At 43.2% G+C, this 18,074-nt stretch overlaps 1 protein-coding gene across 1 annotated transcript in view; it reads left to right on the top strand.

Annotated features, from left to right (window-relative positions):
• Positions 1 to 18,074, top strand: part of SLC6A11 (solute carrier family 6 member 11) — a 191,515-nt gene that overhangs the window by 84,674 nt on the left and 88,767 nt on the right. The window contains exon 7 of the mRNA XM_054036296.1: positions 2,063 to 2,197. Coding sequence (XP_053892271.1) covers positions 2,063 to 2,197 — 135 coding nt within the window. The remainder of the gene's footprint in view (positions 1 to 2,062; positions 2,198 to 18,074) is intronic.

Genomic DNA, 18,074 nt, shown 5'->3' with positions numbered 1-18,074 from the left:
AAAAAAAAAGTGCATGTTTAATCTTGTCTTGAGAAAGGAGAAGACTGAGGTGGGGACCTGATAACAGTCTTCAAATATGTTAAGGGCTGTTATAAAGAGGACAGGGGTCACTTGTTCTCCATGTCCGCTGGAGGTCAGATAAGAAGTAATGGGCTTAATCTGCAGCAAGGGAGATTTAGGTTAGATATTAGGAAAAACTTTCTAACTAAGGGTAGTTAAGCTCTGGGACAGGCTTCCCAGTAAGGTTGTGGAATCTCCAGTCATTGGAGGTTTTTAAAAACAGATTTGACAAACACCTGTCAGGGATGATCTAGGTTTACTTGGTCCTGCTTCAGGGCAGGGGGCTGGAATCAATGACTTATCTCAAGGTCCCTTCCAGCCATATATTTCCACATTTCTATGATGGTGCTGGGGCTGCCCCGTGCACATCACAGAGAGTGATGCTGAGCTCGTCTCATTGTATAGCTAACTGCATCACCTTAGAGCTCAGGACTGGAGGTATTTCTGTGTCCTGGCAGCTTTATTTATAAACTCGTTCTTAACTTTACCTTTTGTAGGAGGATTACACAGAATACTTCAAATCTCAAAGCAAAAGCTTGGCATGATATTGTGTTATAAAACATGTGTTGTGGTACAAATATAAATAGTACTTTACAGACACAAGATACTTTCCATGCCTAAAGATCTTATCATCTAAATGAAACAAAACAAACAAATACAAGCCAAAATACTGCCTATCATGGCAGGTTAGCAGAGAGAGGATGTGGGTTTATTGAGGAAGAGAGTGTCAAATTTTGTTTGTAACTTGCCCAGAGGGCGAGCCACATCTCTCACACAGACCAGTTTGAATAGTCTAGGCCTCCTGAGGATTGCCTAGGATCTATCAGGTTTGAGAGAGAGAACTGCAGCCTTTGCACTGAGACACAGAGCCTTTGGGAAGGAGACTGAGGCAGAGAATGCTTGGAGAGCCCCAGTTAGCCGGGGGAGGGAGGGTTGCTTTGGGGTAGGCACATTCCTACCACAGTGGGTTTGTTTGAAGAAGTGGGTTTTAAAGACTCGATAGTTCACAGTAAAATGTTATGCCTGTTTTACTTATTAATCAACTACTTGTATGGTGTGTGATTTCTAATAATCTGTGTTGAGTAATTGATTGCAAAAAAAACAGACTGTATAAGACTCTTGAATGGAGAGGTGTGGGGGAAATCCACATTTCCTTCCCTTGGTTATACTTTCTATTGTTCTGACTTTTCCAAACACACTGAGTACCAGTAATAAGAGTACCATTGTTTCCAATATCGGTTGCTGCATAGTTAACATGTAATACAGCACATTATTTTCTGGCAAGTCAAATAATTTCTCTACTGTACCATATCTGGTTTAACTGTTATGCAGTGAGCCATAGTAACTTACTTAGAGAGAATGTCCCAATATGTTTGTGACGGGAGTTGGGTGAAATTTGTTGACCATTTTTTTCCCCCGAAAAAGGCAGATTCAGCAACAGTTTGCAAATTCACCAAATATTTCAGTAAAACAAACAAACAAAAACGCTAAAAAATATTGTTTTTAAATTGAAATGTTTCATTTCAATAGTGTCAATGCAAAAATTTACTTTCTGTTTCAAAATGTCATTTAATAGTATTTTTAAAAAATCAATAGTTTTAAAATGGCAAAATTGAAACAAAACATTTTGTTTGACCTGAAATACTTTTTCCAACTCTTTTATTTCCCCAAAATTAAAAAAAAAAAAATTCGGTTCCCTCCCGCCCACCCAGAATTGCCAGTGAACTGAAAAATCCATTATTCACCCAGCTCTATTTGTGATGAAGTGTTTGCCCATTTTCCTACCGGGGCTAAATTCTTTAAGAAGGAATATGCTTGGGAATGAAATTCATCCCTCTGCAGAAGACCAGCATGGATATTAGGTCTCAAAGTAGCATTCAGCGGGTGCATAAGATTGTGTGTGTATTTATATCTGGATTGCTACCAGAGAAACAACACCGTCTTCTTGTTGTTTTTGTTGGGGAAACAAAACATTTTCTGATGTTTTACTTCTTCTCCCTAGGTGGTATATGTAACAGCTACATTCCCGTATGTCATGCTACTGATTCTTCTGGTTCGAGGAGTAACATTACCAGGGGCTTCTGAAGGAATAAAATTCTACTTGTATCCTGACCTATCCCGATTGTCTGACCCACAGGTAGGACCAAATAACTAATGTTCAAAACTTGCTCCGTGTTCATTGTATCTTTGAGGTGGAAATCTTTGGTGCTTCCAATTTTTCATTACATTCAAAGTTGGAATACACCAAAATGTAGCAGATTGTAAATAGATGCGTTTCAATTTGAAATTCCTTAATGGCATTAAAATAATAATTCATAGTAGTTGTAGTATACTTTAGTTGTGGGAGGGGGTCGGGGTGGGTGGGGGAATGGTTGTTTGTTTATGTATATTTTAGAGACACCTTAGCATGTCACAGTTGGATTTTCAAAAGTGTTCAGCACTGGCCTGATTCTGCCCCCATTGAAATCAATGGGAGTTTACCATTGATTTCAACGGGAGCAGAGTTTGACAAAAAATGAGCATTTTTGACATTGTGCACCCTTAGAGTGTATTCCCAATAATAAATCTCAGTGGAATGGTTCAGATAATCTGCTTCTCCTTTTTTAAAATAAAAAAAACCAATAAAAATGGGTTGACATATTTGGTATCTTTGCTAATAAAACAGCATAGAAGAATGAAAAATCTCTAAACATTTTAAAGCAGCAATAAATTCTTAAAAGGAGAGAATGTGCCTTTTTAGTCACTTCTATAGAAGAGATCATCATATAAATGCTGGGTTAAACTGAGACCTTGATGACAGATTAGCGGAACATAACAATTATGACTGTCATTTGCCTGGTATCTAAGAGAGAAAATGACACAGCTCTACATAGCTGACAGGTTGCAGACAGCGCTTCACTTACTGGGGTTGACAGCATAATAAACATTAGACTATGTTACTCCTGGAGGCGGTTATGACATTAGATGGACCCAAAGATGTAACGGAGTTGAAAAAGGGGTTTGGGACTTTTTGTCAACATTCGTTTTTTGAAGTACTCCCCTCTGTCCGGTGAACTGTAAAACATTTTTAGCAAAAGTATATTTTGACATGACAACACAGTGAGCCTTCAAGTTACTTCCCTGTAGCTTCTGAAGCTATTGAATCATGTAAAGATTACCCTAATGAAATAGTATGGCTAGGTAATAACTAACAACTAGAAGGGGACAGTCACATTTAAAGACATTTGGAAAAATAGATCAAGTTGCTGATTTTGAACTTCTTGTTACTGAAATGTAGATACTTGTTGTATAATAAACACAAGTGATTGGGAAGTGAAGGGAGAGCAATGGAAATAAAATCTGACACCCCTATTTGTCTGATGAAGTAGGGTGGACTAACTGAGAAAACTATTAGGATTCCATGAAGTTGTGGTCTCCTTGTTTTTTGAGTTTTTCTCCACCATGTATAATAGACCCATATACTGCAATGACTTTAGTAAGCTTGCTCAATTGAAAGTCAGTTCACAAATCTGACTGTCAAATGTTTATCTGAGAACTTGAAAAGTTTGCTTTGTCCAGCTTTGATTAGGATTGTTCTGCCTTCCTGCATATTTTTGACAACTGATGTTATTCAGAGAGTCTTAATAATGAGTGCACATTTTGCATTCTTCTCCTGCAATACATCACAGTGACTTTCCCCCAGTGTCAAATTCCTAAGGGAGCCAGAGTTACCAACCTCCAGGTCTGCACAAATCTAATGAGGAGAGGGGCCAGGCATGCTGCTTAAACATTGCTGCTTCTGTTTTCCAAGGCCTGTTATGGGAGGCCTGTTAACAGGATTTGTGCATGTACGTGGATTTCTCACATGCCACTGTGAACACACGTCCCCCATCCCTTGTTTATTCATGGAAAAAATTAATAGAAAGAGGGTATGCAAGCTCTTTTAACCCAGGGCAGCAGTAGCTTGTTTGTCAGTTTACAAGGGGTTTTTACATGCCTATTTGCTATACCATTTCCATTTGTAAAGAAATCCACTGTTGCCATGGTGATTGCCGAGCACACATCGTGTTATGGTTCTTAGGCAGCCTTTGAAACACAGGGAACCTTCTTAAAAGACACGTGTGGCCCAGTAGTGTGCCTCCCACTCTGCTGTTGTATCTAGGCTAAGTTTAGAATGTCTTGGGAGGGGAGCATTCAGTGTTACACTTTCACAGGTGAACTTTCCCCCCATTGCAAAGTGATTGCAATCAGTCTATATCTATGCTTCATCCTGCATTATTTAAAAAAATGCAGCCCCCGCCCCTCCTTATAGATTAGGAGAAAAGAGTGAAGTTGAGACTGAGATCTAATGAGAAAAATGGCAAGATGGTGTAATGGAGTGGATCGGGTTGGAAGTTTTTGACAACACAGTTTTTTGATGAAACATGCAATTTTGTCAAAGCCAGAACATTTCACAGAGAAATATCGACTGGGATGGGGAAGGTTTCTGGGATCCTCGTTGAATTCTCTGGCCACTTCCCAAGAAAGGGACCCAAAGGGAAAGCCCAACTTTCAAGCCAAGCCCAGACGTTTTGACATAATTGCATTTCACAAAAGCATTTGAAAGGTTTTGTTTCCTTTCTAATGCGGAACAAAAACAGAAACCTTGAAAGTTGTCATGGGATGGAATTATTGTCCTCCGGTCAGTTCTAGGATGGAGTGTTTAAAATGGAATTTGGAGTGTCATCCAGTTTGGAAGTGCTGCTTTGTTGCAGTCTTTTTAGTAGTCAAAGAATAGGAGAGATGCTGACACTATGTGTATTAATGTATAAAATATTGAATGTTTGCAACATATGAAATTCTTGTATTGTGAAACTAAGTGCCATAAACTAGATAATTATGGAATCTTTTCCAAAAGAACCAAGAGGAAATCAATGGGACTAAACTTCACATTCATGGTTCCAGTTTTTGTCTTTACTCTTGTTTATTTGGATTTACTCCACAATTTTCAAGTATAATTCATGTGTGCTTGTAAAGGTTGTTTTCCTCGTCAGCTGGAGGTCTGTTTAAATACCGTTCCAGGGAGACTACTGTGTTTCTGTGTTAGGAGAGCAGTATTTGAACCACAGTGCCAAGTATGTTTACTGTGGATTAAATAAATTAAGTTTCTCTTCAAGGCACAGTTTAGTGTGAAGTTCTTGCATCTTTTGTCTTTGTGTGATTTGCATTCCATGGTTTGTTATAGCTTTCTAAGCAGCTATTCATCTGTCTTTTCAGTTCCTCTGAGCTTTCAAGTGCTGAGTTCTCTACCTCATTTTTATATTCTATCTTTTCAGTATGGCTGGGTCCTCATGCTCTGAAAATGCCAGCTTTTGTTCCTTCTATCTGTAAAGCTTATACCAATCACTTTTACATTGTCATAGCAGAGTGCCAACTCTGCTTTAGTTAAGGTTCAGATGCACTTTCAGTTTAAAGAATGACTCTAAATGTTCTAAATACTTATTTGGATTGTCCTGAAATTTCCCCATTCCAATTTGCCTCCTCAAGGTGCTGGGTATTGTTTGTGGGCCCAATTTGAGGTCATTTTAGCAAGGAGTTCCGGGGATACTGTCCCCCTGAAAAGAATCTAGCATTTTATTAAATCACTTTTTCTGCGTGTGCACCTGGGACTCAAACTCTGGCTCTGATTGTCCCTCAACTGATCTCAGTCAGTCTACATTGACCTCATTAATTACTTGGATGAGAGAGCAGAGGGTATGCTTGTAAAATTTGCAGAGGACGTGAAGCTGGCAGGAGTTGCAAGCACTTTGGAGGATAGGATTAGAATTCAGAATGATCTTGATAAATTGAGGAATTGGTCTAAAAGATTAAATTTAGTAAAGACAAGCGCAAAACATGGATTAATCAACTAGCATTGATTAACTAGAGGGAAGATGAAAAAATTAGGATAATGTAATTGTGTTTCCTGAACAATGGACCTGAGTGTGCTTATAGGCAAGGCATTCCTGATAGGCAGCCCCCTAGCGTGAGGGGCTCCGAACTTTTTTAGATTCTTATAACTTGTTTGATGCAGAGCTAGGGAATATGTGGGGATGGGAGCAGTGAGGGGCCAGGTGGGGGGTAGGTGGGAGCAGTGCTGGGAGTGTGGGGGTTATGAGGGTGCAGAGAGGGGAGGGAGGATTAGGGGGTGGAGAAGTGGGAGAAATAGAAGAAGAGGTTTGCCGCTATGGCAAGGGGAGATTACGGCGAGGGAGGAAGGGTGAGATACTGGGCAGGGGAATATGGGGTGAATGGCTGGCTGAGCTGGGGAGCACAAGGGCCTATCCGCCCCACATTATCGCCTCCCACATTTGTATTGGGATATTTGGGGCTCTGATGAGCCCTTCTCCCTGATCCCTGAGTGTGTGTCAAGATCTTGGGAGCCCTGCTTCTCTTGGAGGGGCGGTCTGAGCCCCTCTCTGTATCCCCCGTGTGAGCTGGAATCTTGCAGGAAGGGCTGACCCTTGGAGGAGAGTAGTCTAAGTCCCTCTTCCTGGGTCCTGTGTGCTATGATCTGGGGAGTCCTGCCAATCAGGATGGGGAGCTGAGAACAGATATGCTTGGCACATACTCCAAGAACACTGTGCTGAGGAGCTGAGAATGGGCATGTCTGACATATATCACAGGAGACTGGGAAGGAAAGGATGAGAATATCCACTGAGATTAATGGAGCAGGTCACACCTCTCAGAGGTATTGCTTCAGGCAGCATTCATTTCCATGGGGTTTTCTCATTTAGCTGAGAACATCTCATTGAAACAAATGAATGGACCACTTTACATCTCTGAGGCCTGGTCTGTGCTAGGAAATTAGGATGGTCCATTCCCATTTTACTGATGGGAAACTGGGGCAAGAAGGGCTAAGTGACTTGTCCAAGGTCACACAGGAAGTCAGTCATGGAGCAGGGAATTGAACCCAGGTCTTCCAACTCCCAGGCACTAACCACTGAGCCATCCTTCGTCTCATGCCTCCTCCCACATCTGTCCCCCATTTCACAAAATGTCTCCATGCTAATCCCTGCACTGTTCCTGCATCCTCTACCCCGCTCCTCCACCTGCAGGTCTCATGCTGATGCCTGCCTCTCTGTGCAGAGGATGGTTGGGGAGGGAGAAGCAGGCTGTGCTGCACAGAGAGATGGGAGATGAGGAGATGATGAAGGGGCAGGATAATGTGCAGCCAGTGCATTCTGCAGCTAACTGAATTGTTGCCAAGGAGCCAGAGGCAGAAGAGTGGGAGTTGGGCTGTGGAAAATGGGGGTGCTGAGAATTTTTTTTTTAAATAGCAAGGAAATTAAGGGCTCCGAAACTTAATTAACACAGTGTGAAGGTTGCCCAGTGGTGGCTAGTGGTCTTCCAGGATGTAGAGTGGCTAAACTTACATTGCTGAAAACCAGGAAATGACACGTTAAGGTACAAGCCACCCCCCACATCGCAACCTTAACTCTGTCCTCTTTGAGCAATCCCCAGTATGCCAGTTATACACACACTGGCACTCTACCCTTACAGATGCCTTCTGAGACATTGCCGTCACTAAGCCCTGGAGACCACTGTCTTGTATGCCACCTGATGGCTGACAATCCCCATGGCGAGAGAACACTTGTCTACACCTCTGTGGAGATGACCTACAAAACTCAGTGCTGAAATGACACACACTTGATCCCTCAAGGTACAAATGCATCTTGCCTCGTATTACAGTCACTGCTCTGCCAAGCTGCTCCATCTAATCCCTCCACCATTCAGTCAGGGCCGGCTCTAGGTTTTTTGCTGCCCCAAGCAAAAAAAAAAAAAAACCTCCGGGAGCACAACTGCCAAAGTGTCCGGAATGTTACCCCTGAAATTGTGCCGCCCCAAGCACATGCTTGGTTTGCTGGTGCCTAGAGCCGGCCCTGCATTCAGTACAGCTGCACCTAACACAGTGAGCACAGCTGGAGTGCATGCAGATAAATGATGGAATTCAAATCTGTGGAGCACGACTCAAGCAACAGCACATACCCTCTGAACTTCCTCCTGTCTATTTATTGTGGCATCTCCTCCCCCTTACTGAACATTCCCAGTGGCTATTGCCAGATTGCATTGTGGGGAGGGTGGCATGTAGCTTAACTCTGTATTTCCTGGTTTTCAGAGGTGTAAGTTTAGCCACTCTCCACATCTCGGAAGGCCACTAGCCAGCACGGAGCAATGTTAACTCTTCATTAATGAAATTTATGGGCATTTAATTATCAGTTGTACCTGAGCATTCCTTGGCTTTGTTGTCCAGCTCCCTTTAGAAAGAGAGAAGCGGATGTAAACAGCAGAGCTTGTAACAGATCCAAAATATGGGTTCTCTGTCCCATGGAATAGTGCTGGGGCTTGATCTAAATGGCTGTAGTAAGGGTGTGGGAGGGGAGGTCTCTATCTCAGGTTTCAAATAGCTTCAGCTTCTGATTAAATAATCACCTGTAGGATGAATTTTGAGTGCCAGTGCGAAGGGCTGCGGTGAAAGCCCTGGTGATGTCAGTTCTCTATTAACAGCCTAGGTAGCAGGAGTACAAACTGCTTCACACTCTCCTGCTAATGTGTCTGAGACCTGGCTTACACTAGAAAATTAGGTTGGTTTAACTACAGTGGTCAAGGGTATGAAAAATCCACACCCTGAACAGCGTAATTAGATCAACCTAAATCCCCATGTAGATAGCGCTAGGTTGACAGAAGAATTCTTCTGTAGACGTAGCTGCTGCCTCTTGGGGAGGTGGATTACCTTTGCCGATGGTAGAATCCCCTCCTGTCAGTGTAATTAGTGTCTACGCTGAAGCGCTACAGTGGTGCAGCTGTGCCACTATAGCGTTTTAACTGTAGACAAGCCCTTAATTCTTGTGTTGGAGGGGTTGCTTCTAGGAAAGAAGAGGGTAGTTTGGTCTGTTTTATTGATTAGGTCCAAAAACTCTCTGCTGAATCTGCCAGAAAAGGTGACAACTGTGGTAGAGGCTATAGACACGGACATTGGGAACTGGACTGAGACCACCAGCTCATTCCACCAGCTGTCAGACAACTTTGGTTACTGCTTCTAGTAGTGGCTGGCAACCCTGGCCAAAATTTTTGCAGTCCATTTCAGATCCCAAGAGCCATTAAGTTGCCAAACGCATACTGTTATATTTGGACAGTGATCACTGACAATAATGATAGACTGAATGCCTTAATAGGCACAAAATGATACTCTTCCCATTAATTTTTCTTTCAGTTATATAGTAAGATGTGCTTCATGGGCAGGGTATGTGTAATTAAATGAAAGTGTAGGCACTGATATATTGAACAAGAATTGGTACTTCAGTGAAGCCTTTGTTTTGAGAAGCAGTAGATCAGAGTCTAAAACTTTTTTTAAAAACTCTGTATCTCCTATATATAAAGGCATCAGTAACAAAATGTGTATTGGTGACCATCCACATGTTTTCTGACTCTATAACTGTTATGGACAAGAATTGCAAGGAGGAGTTCTAGCTGAAGTAGAAAAGGGTGTAGGGTGCAGGCCAACATGATACTGAGCACTCTGGACCTTATGCGCTTAACTTTAAGCGTAGGAGTAGTCCCCTTGAAGTCTGAAGCTCAACACCCACCCTCTGAGAATCAGGTCCCTTTAAATAATCTCAGTTTGGCCACTGAAAATCACTAGCCACTTTTGAAAAATTAGGCCATGGGGGGCATTAGTGTCAGTGCTGGGATTAGAACTCACGATTTCCTAGCTCCATTTGGTCCTTTATCTTGTGACACACATCTTACACTAGCAATTTACATTAGCACTAAAGCTGATGATTCCTAAAATAAGAGAGGCAGAAAAAAACAAACACCACTTGTTTACTGTATGCTTGTATGTTAATTACTGGCTGTCCACCTGCTGTTTTATTCGTTCTAATTGCTATTATTATTTTTAATGAAAATATTCATTATAGAAATTAGCTGAGAACAGTATCTTTAGGGAGGAATATGTCAGCATATCTAGAGTCACATAACCGTCTCTGAACAATAAATGCGTCCTACAACGCTGAACAAATGTAATTAACCCTTAATTTGGGAGTGTATCGTGCATTGCTATACTTGTCCATGAGGAGGGAATGCAGTTTGTAATCTCCCTCGCATTTAAATACATCTAAATGTCATGCATATGAAAATAAATGAATGGCAGGGCAAAGTCTTTAGGAAGAGGACAGGTGTCAGCTTAGATACATCTACAGCACCTGAACTGTCTCAATGCAGCTAGAATGAATTTTAAAATTAATTTGATGCTTCTTGAGTGGTGGGAAGTTATAGATCTTGCAATAAAACAGAGGTGTTTATAGAATGAACGGCCATCAGCTCAGTCTCTTGTTTGATAGGAGGGGGCCATGTGGTGAGGAGAAGGGGGCCAATAGCTCCCAACGCCCCCAGTTGACTTCCATTGGTATTTCTCTCTGCCCCACTGCTGCTCTGCTCCATGGACCTTCTGAAGAGCAGAGCATCAAAGCCTCCACATTCTCATACTCTGTAAAGAGCAGCAGAATGAACAAGGAAGACATAGGAATGCAAAGCAGACAGGTAAAACGGCTGGATGGATGGTACAACAACAGTGAATAGCAAGTGGATTATTTGTTGTAAAGTGTGTCTGGGAGCCTAGTGGTGGGGCTGACCCAGAAGGACTGTACTTGGTGATATCAGAAAGTGAGATTGACAGAAAAGTCCAGAGTATGGAGGGAGGCATTGACAGGAAGGAAAGAGAAGGGGAAATTCACTTAGTCCAGAAATTTAAAAAAAAATCATAATAAATATTTGGGTGGGTTGGAGGGAATATGTAAAAATATATTCACAAGTTAAAAATATTATTCACAACATGTGTGTATGTATATGTAAGTGAATACAGCAGAACCTCAGAGTTATGAACCCCATGGGAATGGAGGTTTTTCGTAACTCTGAACAGAACGTTATGGTGGTTCTTTCAAAAGTTTACAACTGAACAATCACTTAATGCAGCTTTCAAACTTTACTATGCAGAAGAAAATGGTGCTTTTAATCATCTTAATTTAAATGAAACATTCACAGAAGCAGTTTCCTTATCTCGTCAAATTTTTTTAAAATTTTCCCCTTATATTTTTAGTAGTAGTTTATGTTTAACACAGTAATGTACTATACAGTATTTGCTTTTTTTTTTTTTTTGTATCTGCTGCCTGATTGCATACTTTCGGTTCCAAATGAGGTGCGTGGTTGACTGGTCAGTTTGTAATTCTGTTGTTCGTAACTCTGAGGTTCTGCTGTATATATCTACATGTGTACACGTATATTCATATGGGCACACACAACCACCTGGTATATAAAATGTAACCACCAAGATACAAGTTCACAGCAATTAACTAATACCAAAGTAACCATAACATGCACGTGCACACACAACCTTAACAAAACCTGCGACCAGATGTGTGATGTAGTACAAAGAAAACTCATGATCTCATGTTTGTCCCATTTGTCGCCCGTGTCCCTACTGTGCAGAGCTGGGACCATATCTTTATTTAGCTATATGTTTTGGTGCTCAGTGAACAGTCATAAATAAGAATAATACCTTACTCTTCAGGCAAAGCAAATGTTCAAGTGGCAGCACATTTGGCATAAATATAAGTGAAAGATAAGCATGATGTTTTTACTTTGAAACTCCGGTGCTTCATTCGGAAATTGGTCCAATTGTTTTTGAGTTTCAGGTTATTATCTTATTATCCTGATAAAAAACTTTATCCTCTCCCTCTATCAAAAATAGCATATCATTACTTCTTCAAGCGTCCATATAGCTAAAAACTTCTGCACAAGCAATGCTTAAAGAAAAGATGATGCAGCAAAGTTGTTAGTGCTTGTTATCTAATTATACTCGTTATAATGAGGGTATATGACAGGTTTTAGGATCTTGTGTAGATGTACAGAGCTATTATGCTATTGGAATAAATCATATATTGTACAAACTGGGAGGATAGTTTAGTATTTATCTACCTTCCTTTAGCTGTTAACTTCCAGATTTTTAAATGCTTCCATGTTTTTAGCTACAATATCTACAGCAATAACACCATTCTTGATATTTATCTCTAGCAGTGGAAAAATACCTGATGAGATTCAACTCTCAGCATTGGAAGCAAGCAACTATTACAATTGCATTGCCATCTTGAGGCTGAATGTGAGATATGTTTTAATGATAATTCTGTTATTTGCTTTTATCTTCTAGCTTTAAAGGTGGGAGTAAATGAATAATGTTACATTTTTAATATGTATTTCCAGATGACTATAGGAATGGCTCTGTTTGGTTTTAGCAAGAAACAGTGTAAGAAAGGTCATGCACCTTTTATATAATGTTTACCAGAAAGAAAAAGAGTCTCTGTTTGTATGGCAACTGCTTGGATTCATGGGCAGCAGACTGTAAAACTGCATTTGTATATATTTACCCATGCTGATACTCTTGATGATGGCACCTCTATGCCTACAAATTTCCTGTCTCTGAGGACTCACCATATGCTGCCGGGGTTAGCAATGGGGCATGAGTGGATCCTAGCTTGACAAGTGAAGATTGATTGGAATGTATTCTCAACCCCCTCCTTGCCTACAAAGAGAGAGTCTGATGGGAAGGACTTAAAATCCTCTATGCTTTAAAATTAAGTTTTTAAAGGGGAGATCCCCTCCGAAATATCCAGTTGCTGCAGTGCTTAATCACCGAGGATATTAAAAGAGAGACACTTGCACAATAAAGAAGAAATTGATCAACCTTTTACTGAACACATCCTTTGAAGTGGTAAGAAAAGATCCTTAGTTCTGAAGAAAAGGGTGGACATAACTCCTTGGAAGCATGGTTTGAAAAGAGGTCACCCACCTGAAAATGTATGAGCCCTCTAACACTGACAGAGTCAGCTACACCTTTGCTGATTTACTGCCTTGATGCTGATTGCATATGTTTATACAGCCAATTTTTCAAAGACTTAAATGGAAAAAAAATAGTGAAGAGAAGAGGACAATATTCTGTTCTCAGTTATACTCCTGCAGCCGTATTGGATCAGATTTCCCGCTAAATATGTATGTTTTGCTTACAGTAGAACCTCAAAGTTACCAACACATCGGGAATGAAGGTTGTTCATAACTCTGAAATGTTCATAACTCTGAACCAAACATTACCAAACATTTGTTCTTTCAAAAGTTCACAAGTGACATTTACTAAATACAGCTTCAAATCTTCAATATGTGGAAGAAAAATGCTGATTTTAACCATCTTAATTTAAATGAAACAAGCACAGAAGGTTTCCTTATCTTGTCAAATCTTTTTTTTAAACTTTCCCTTTATTTTTTTTAGTAGTTTACACAGTACTATACCATAGTTGCTTTTTCTTTTTTCTTTTGTCTCTGCTGCTGCCTGATTGTGTACTTCCAGTTCCTGATGAGGTGTATGGTTGACTGATCAGTTTGTAACTCTGGGGCTCATAACTCTGAGGTTCTACTCTATTTGACTAATTTCTTGTATTTCCTGTATTCTTTGCCTCCCTGGGAGTGGTCACAGGGTGACACTGGATCTTTAAGAGGGAAGAGGCCAGTGTACGTATGACTAGTCAGTTGACTCCCAGTTGGGCTTAAGAGATGGCACCTGGGCCACAGAGAGGAGGTGACTGGGTGAGTCAAACCCTGTGAGAAGCAGGAGATGGGTAGGTGAAAGCTGCCTGATACCCAGAGAGTCAGTGCCTGGGAGGACTTGGAGAAAGGCAGGAAAGCAGCAAAGAAGAACTGGCAGGAGTTGCTGGAGAGAGAGTTTGGAAGGAGAGCAGTAACTGTGCACCACCCGAGAGGCACTTGGAGGAAAGCTGTTGGTCAGAGCTGACCAAAGCTGGGGACCCCTGACAAGTGGGAATCTCAGGCAGCGGCCCCTTGGAAAAAGAGACGGTCTGGCTTCGCCAGGGCAAGCTGAGCCTAGAAGCAAGAGGGTTGTTGCAGAGAGCAAATCCCCCTCAGCAGGGGTAGGATTCCCAAGCAGGGACCTAGAGGAATGAAAGCAGTAGGGGAGGAGCCCTCAGGGCAAAGACTCCAGTAAAGGGCTGTAAGAAGACTGGTCACTGTCAGGCAGGGAGTCCTAGAGAGTGAGGCCCTGGATCATAGAATCCTAGAATCATAGAATATCAGGGTTGGAAGGGACCTCAGGAGGTCATCTAGTCCAACCCCCTGCTCAAAGCAGGACCAATTCCCAACTAAATCATCCCAGCCAGGGCTTTGTCAAGCCAGGCCTTAAAAACCTCCAAAGAAGGAGACTCCACCACCTCCCTAGGTAACGCATTCCAGTGCTTCACCACCCTCCTAGTGAAAAAGTTTTTCCTAATATCCAACCTAGACCTCCCCCACTGCAACTTGAGACCATTGCTCCTTGTTCTGTCATCTGCCACCACTGAGAACAGCCGAGCTCCATCCTCTTTGGAACCCCCGCTCAGGTAGTTGAAAGCAGCTATCAAATCCCCCCTCATTCTTCTCTTCTGGAGACTAAACAATCCCAGTTCCCTCAGCCTCTCCTCATAAGTCATGTGCTCCAGACCCCTAATCATTTTTGTTGTCCTCCGCTGGACTCTTTCCAATTTTTCCACATCCTTCTTGTAGTGTGGGGCCCAAAACTGGACACAGTATTCCAGATGAGGCCTCACCAATGTCGAGTAAAGGGGAACAATCACGTTCCTCGATCTGCTGGCAATGCCCCTACTTATACAGCCCAAAATGCCGTTAGCCTTCTTGGCAACAAGAGCACACTGTTGACTCATATCCAGCTTCTCATCCACTGTGACCCCTAGGTCCTTTTCTGCAGAACTGCTACCCAGCCATTCGGTCCCTAGTCTGTAGCAGTGCATGGGATTCTTCCGTCCTAAGTGCAGGACTCTGCACTTGTCCTTGTTGAATCTCATCAGGTTTTTTTGGCCCAATCCTCTAATTTGTCTAGATCCCTCTGTATCCAATCCCTACCCTCTAATGTATCTACCATGCCTCCCAGTTTAATGTCATCTGCAAACTTGCTGAGAGTACAGTCCACACCATCCTCCAGATCATTAATAAAGATATTAAACAAAACCGGCCCCAGGACCGACCCTTGGGGCACTCCACTTGAAACCGGCTGCCAGCTAGACATGGAGCCATTGATCACTACCCGTTGAGCCCGACGATCTAGCCAGCTTTCTATCCACCTTACAGTCCATTCATCCAGCCCATACTTCTTTAACTTGGCGGCAAGAATACTGTGGGAGACGGTATCAAAAGCTTTGCTAAAGTCAAGGAATAACACATCCACTGCTTTCCCCTCATCCACAGAGCCAGTTATCTCATCATAGAAGGCAATTAGGTTAGTCAGGCATGACTTGCCCTTGGTGAATCCATGCTGACTGTTCCTGATCACTTTCCTCTCCTCTAAGTGTTTCATAATTGATTCCTTGAGGACCTGCTCCATGATTTTTCCAGGGATTGAGGTGAGGCTGACTGGCCTGTAGTTCCCCAGATCCTCCTTCTTCCCTTTTTTAAAGATGGGCACTACATTAGCCTTTTTCCAGTCATCCGGGACCTCCCCCAATCGCCATGAGTTTTCAAAAATAATGGCTAATGGCTCTGCAATCTCATCCGCCAACTCCTTTAGCACCCACAGATGCAGCGCATCTGGCCCCATGGACTTGTGCACTTCCAGTTTTTCTAAATAGTTCCGAACCACTTCTTTCTCCACAGAGGGCTGGTCACCTTCTCCCCATACTGTGCTGCTCAGTGCAGTAGTCTGGGAGCTGACCTTGTTTGTGAAGACAAAGGCAAAAAAATAATTGAGTACATTAGCTTTTTCCACATCCTCGGTCACTAGGTTGCCTCCCTCATTCAGTAAGGGGCCCACACTTTCCTTGACTTTCTTCTTGTTGCTAACATACCTGAAGAAACCCTTCTTGTTATTCTTAACATCTCTTGCTAGCTGCAACTCCAAGTGTGATTTGGCCTTCCTGATTTCACTCCTGCATGCCAGAGCAATATTTTTATACTCCTCCCTGGTCATTTGTCCAATCTTCCACTTCTTGTAAGCTTCTTTTTTGCGTTTAAGATCAGCAAGGATTTCACTGTTTAGCCAAGCTGGTCACCTGCCATATTTACTATTCTTTCTACACATCGTTTGTTCCTGCAACCGCAATAAGGATTCTTTAAAATACAGCTAGCTCTCCTGCACCCCTTTGCCCTTCATGTTATTCTCCCAGGGGATCCTGCCCATCTGTTCCCTGAGGGAGTCAAAGTCTGCTTTTCTGAAGTCCAGGGTCTGTATTCTGCTGCTCTCCTTTCTTCCTTGTGTCAGGATCCTGAACTTGACCATCTCATGGTCACTGCCTCCCAGGTTCCCATCCACTTTTGCATCCCCTACTAATTCTTCCCTGTTTGTGAGCAGCAGGTCAAGAAAAGCTCTGCCCCTAGTAGGAGCCAACGGACCTGACAAGACAGTGCTGCTGTTGATTCCAGGATGGGTGAGCTGGGGGTGATGTCCCTGGAGATGGGAATGAGAAAAACCTATTGTACCTTTATATGTTTACTGTGGCTTTGTCAAGAATGGTTTTATTCTGAGGGTTTGGGGGGAACTACTGGACTGGTATAGATGAACAAATTATGCCCGGAGGCGGGCTTTGTGTCAAACACTGAGAGACGGTTCCTTTCCTGGGCCAGCAGAAGGGGAATGAGGCAGGCACATCTCTTGAATTGCATGCTGGCTCAGGACGAGAGCATCCTAGGCAGGGCTGCTCTAGCAGCATGATTTGCATCCGAGCAAATTTTGAGACATGGTAAATTCTAGGAGGGAGAATAGAAATGTTGGAAACTTGTGCAAGGATACAAGCAGTAAGAGCTTCAGAGGGGGGTGTGAGGGTTTACGCCCCTCCTTACAGGGTAGCACGGCCTAGTGGCCCAAGTCCATGTAAGCGCCCCTGGTTGCACGGCAGCACGGCCTAGTGGCCCAAGTCCATATAACTGCCCCGGGTTGCAGGGCCGTAGGACCTTACTACTGGCTCAGCGAGGGGGTCCTACCAAAACATGCTGAGGCTTACTGCGGTCAAGGTACCAGTCCATCACCTCCCTCGGGTCGCTCCCTACCGGCTTGGGAGTTGGGGTCTCCCATGGATCCCAGGGTTCTCTGTGAGTCTCCGGATCCGTCGCCTCCTCTGGTTCCTCCCGTAGTAAGGGTTCGTGCCGGCCTGTAGAAGCCTCTGTTCCTGGCAGCTTCAAGAGCATCGGCTGGTCCTCTGCAGGAGCTTCCCAGTTAGGTCCTTCCCCTGCGGCCGCCAGCCCCGACTGAGCTGAGGTCCCTCCTTTTATACTCAGTGAGCATCTGGAGCATGCCCAGTATGAACGGGGCGGGACTTCTGTCAGAGCTACTGGTCTGACGTCGCTGGGGCTAGTGCGGGGCGGGACTGCCCCATCACACACCCTCCCCCTTAAGAGGGACCCCTCTGGCTGGTCTGCCCCCTCCTCTCCCTGTCTGGAAAAGAAGTCCGCGTTAGCGTGTGCCTTACCCGGGCGATGAAATATGCGGAAGTCATAGGGTTGCAGCAAGAGGTACCAACGTAGTATCCGGGGGTTTGCGTCCTTCATATTATTTATCCATCGTAAGGGGGAGTGGTCTGTGATCAGCCTGAAGTTATTCCCCAACAGATAATAATGTAGGGCATTTATGGCCCATCTCACTGCCAGGGACTCTTTCTCTATTGTGGAGTACCGTTGTTCCCGGGGGAACAGTTTACGGCTTAAATACGGTATCGGGTGTTCTTCCCCATTGAACTCCTGGGAGAGTACGGCCCCCAGGCCTACTTCTGAGGCATATGTCTGAAGTATAAATTCTTTTGAAAAATCTGGGTGTCGCAGGACTGGTTCATGAGTGAGTCATTCTTTCAGAGCTTCGAAAGCTTTATTACACTCTTCCAACCACTGCACTTGTCGAGGCTGTGAGTTCTTTGTAAGATCCAATGGGGGCGGCTATGGATGCAAAGTCTGGCACGAAGCGATGGTAATATCCAGCT

The sequence above is a fragment of the Malaclemys terrapin genome, chromosome 7, assembly GCF_027887155.1.
Source record: "Malaclemys terrapin pileata isolate rMalTer1 chromosome 7, rMalTer1.hap1, whole genome shotgun sequence".
Lineage (NCBI taxonomy): Eukaryota > Metazoa > Chordata > Testudines > Emydidae > Malaclemys > Malaclemys terrapin.
Note: the sequence above shows the minus strand (reverse complement) of the source record. Positions and strands in the feature narration are given on the sequence as shown.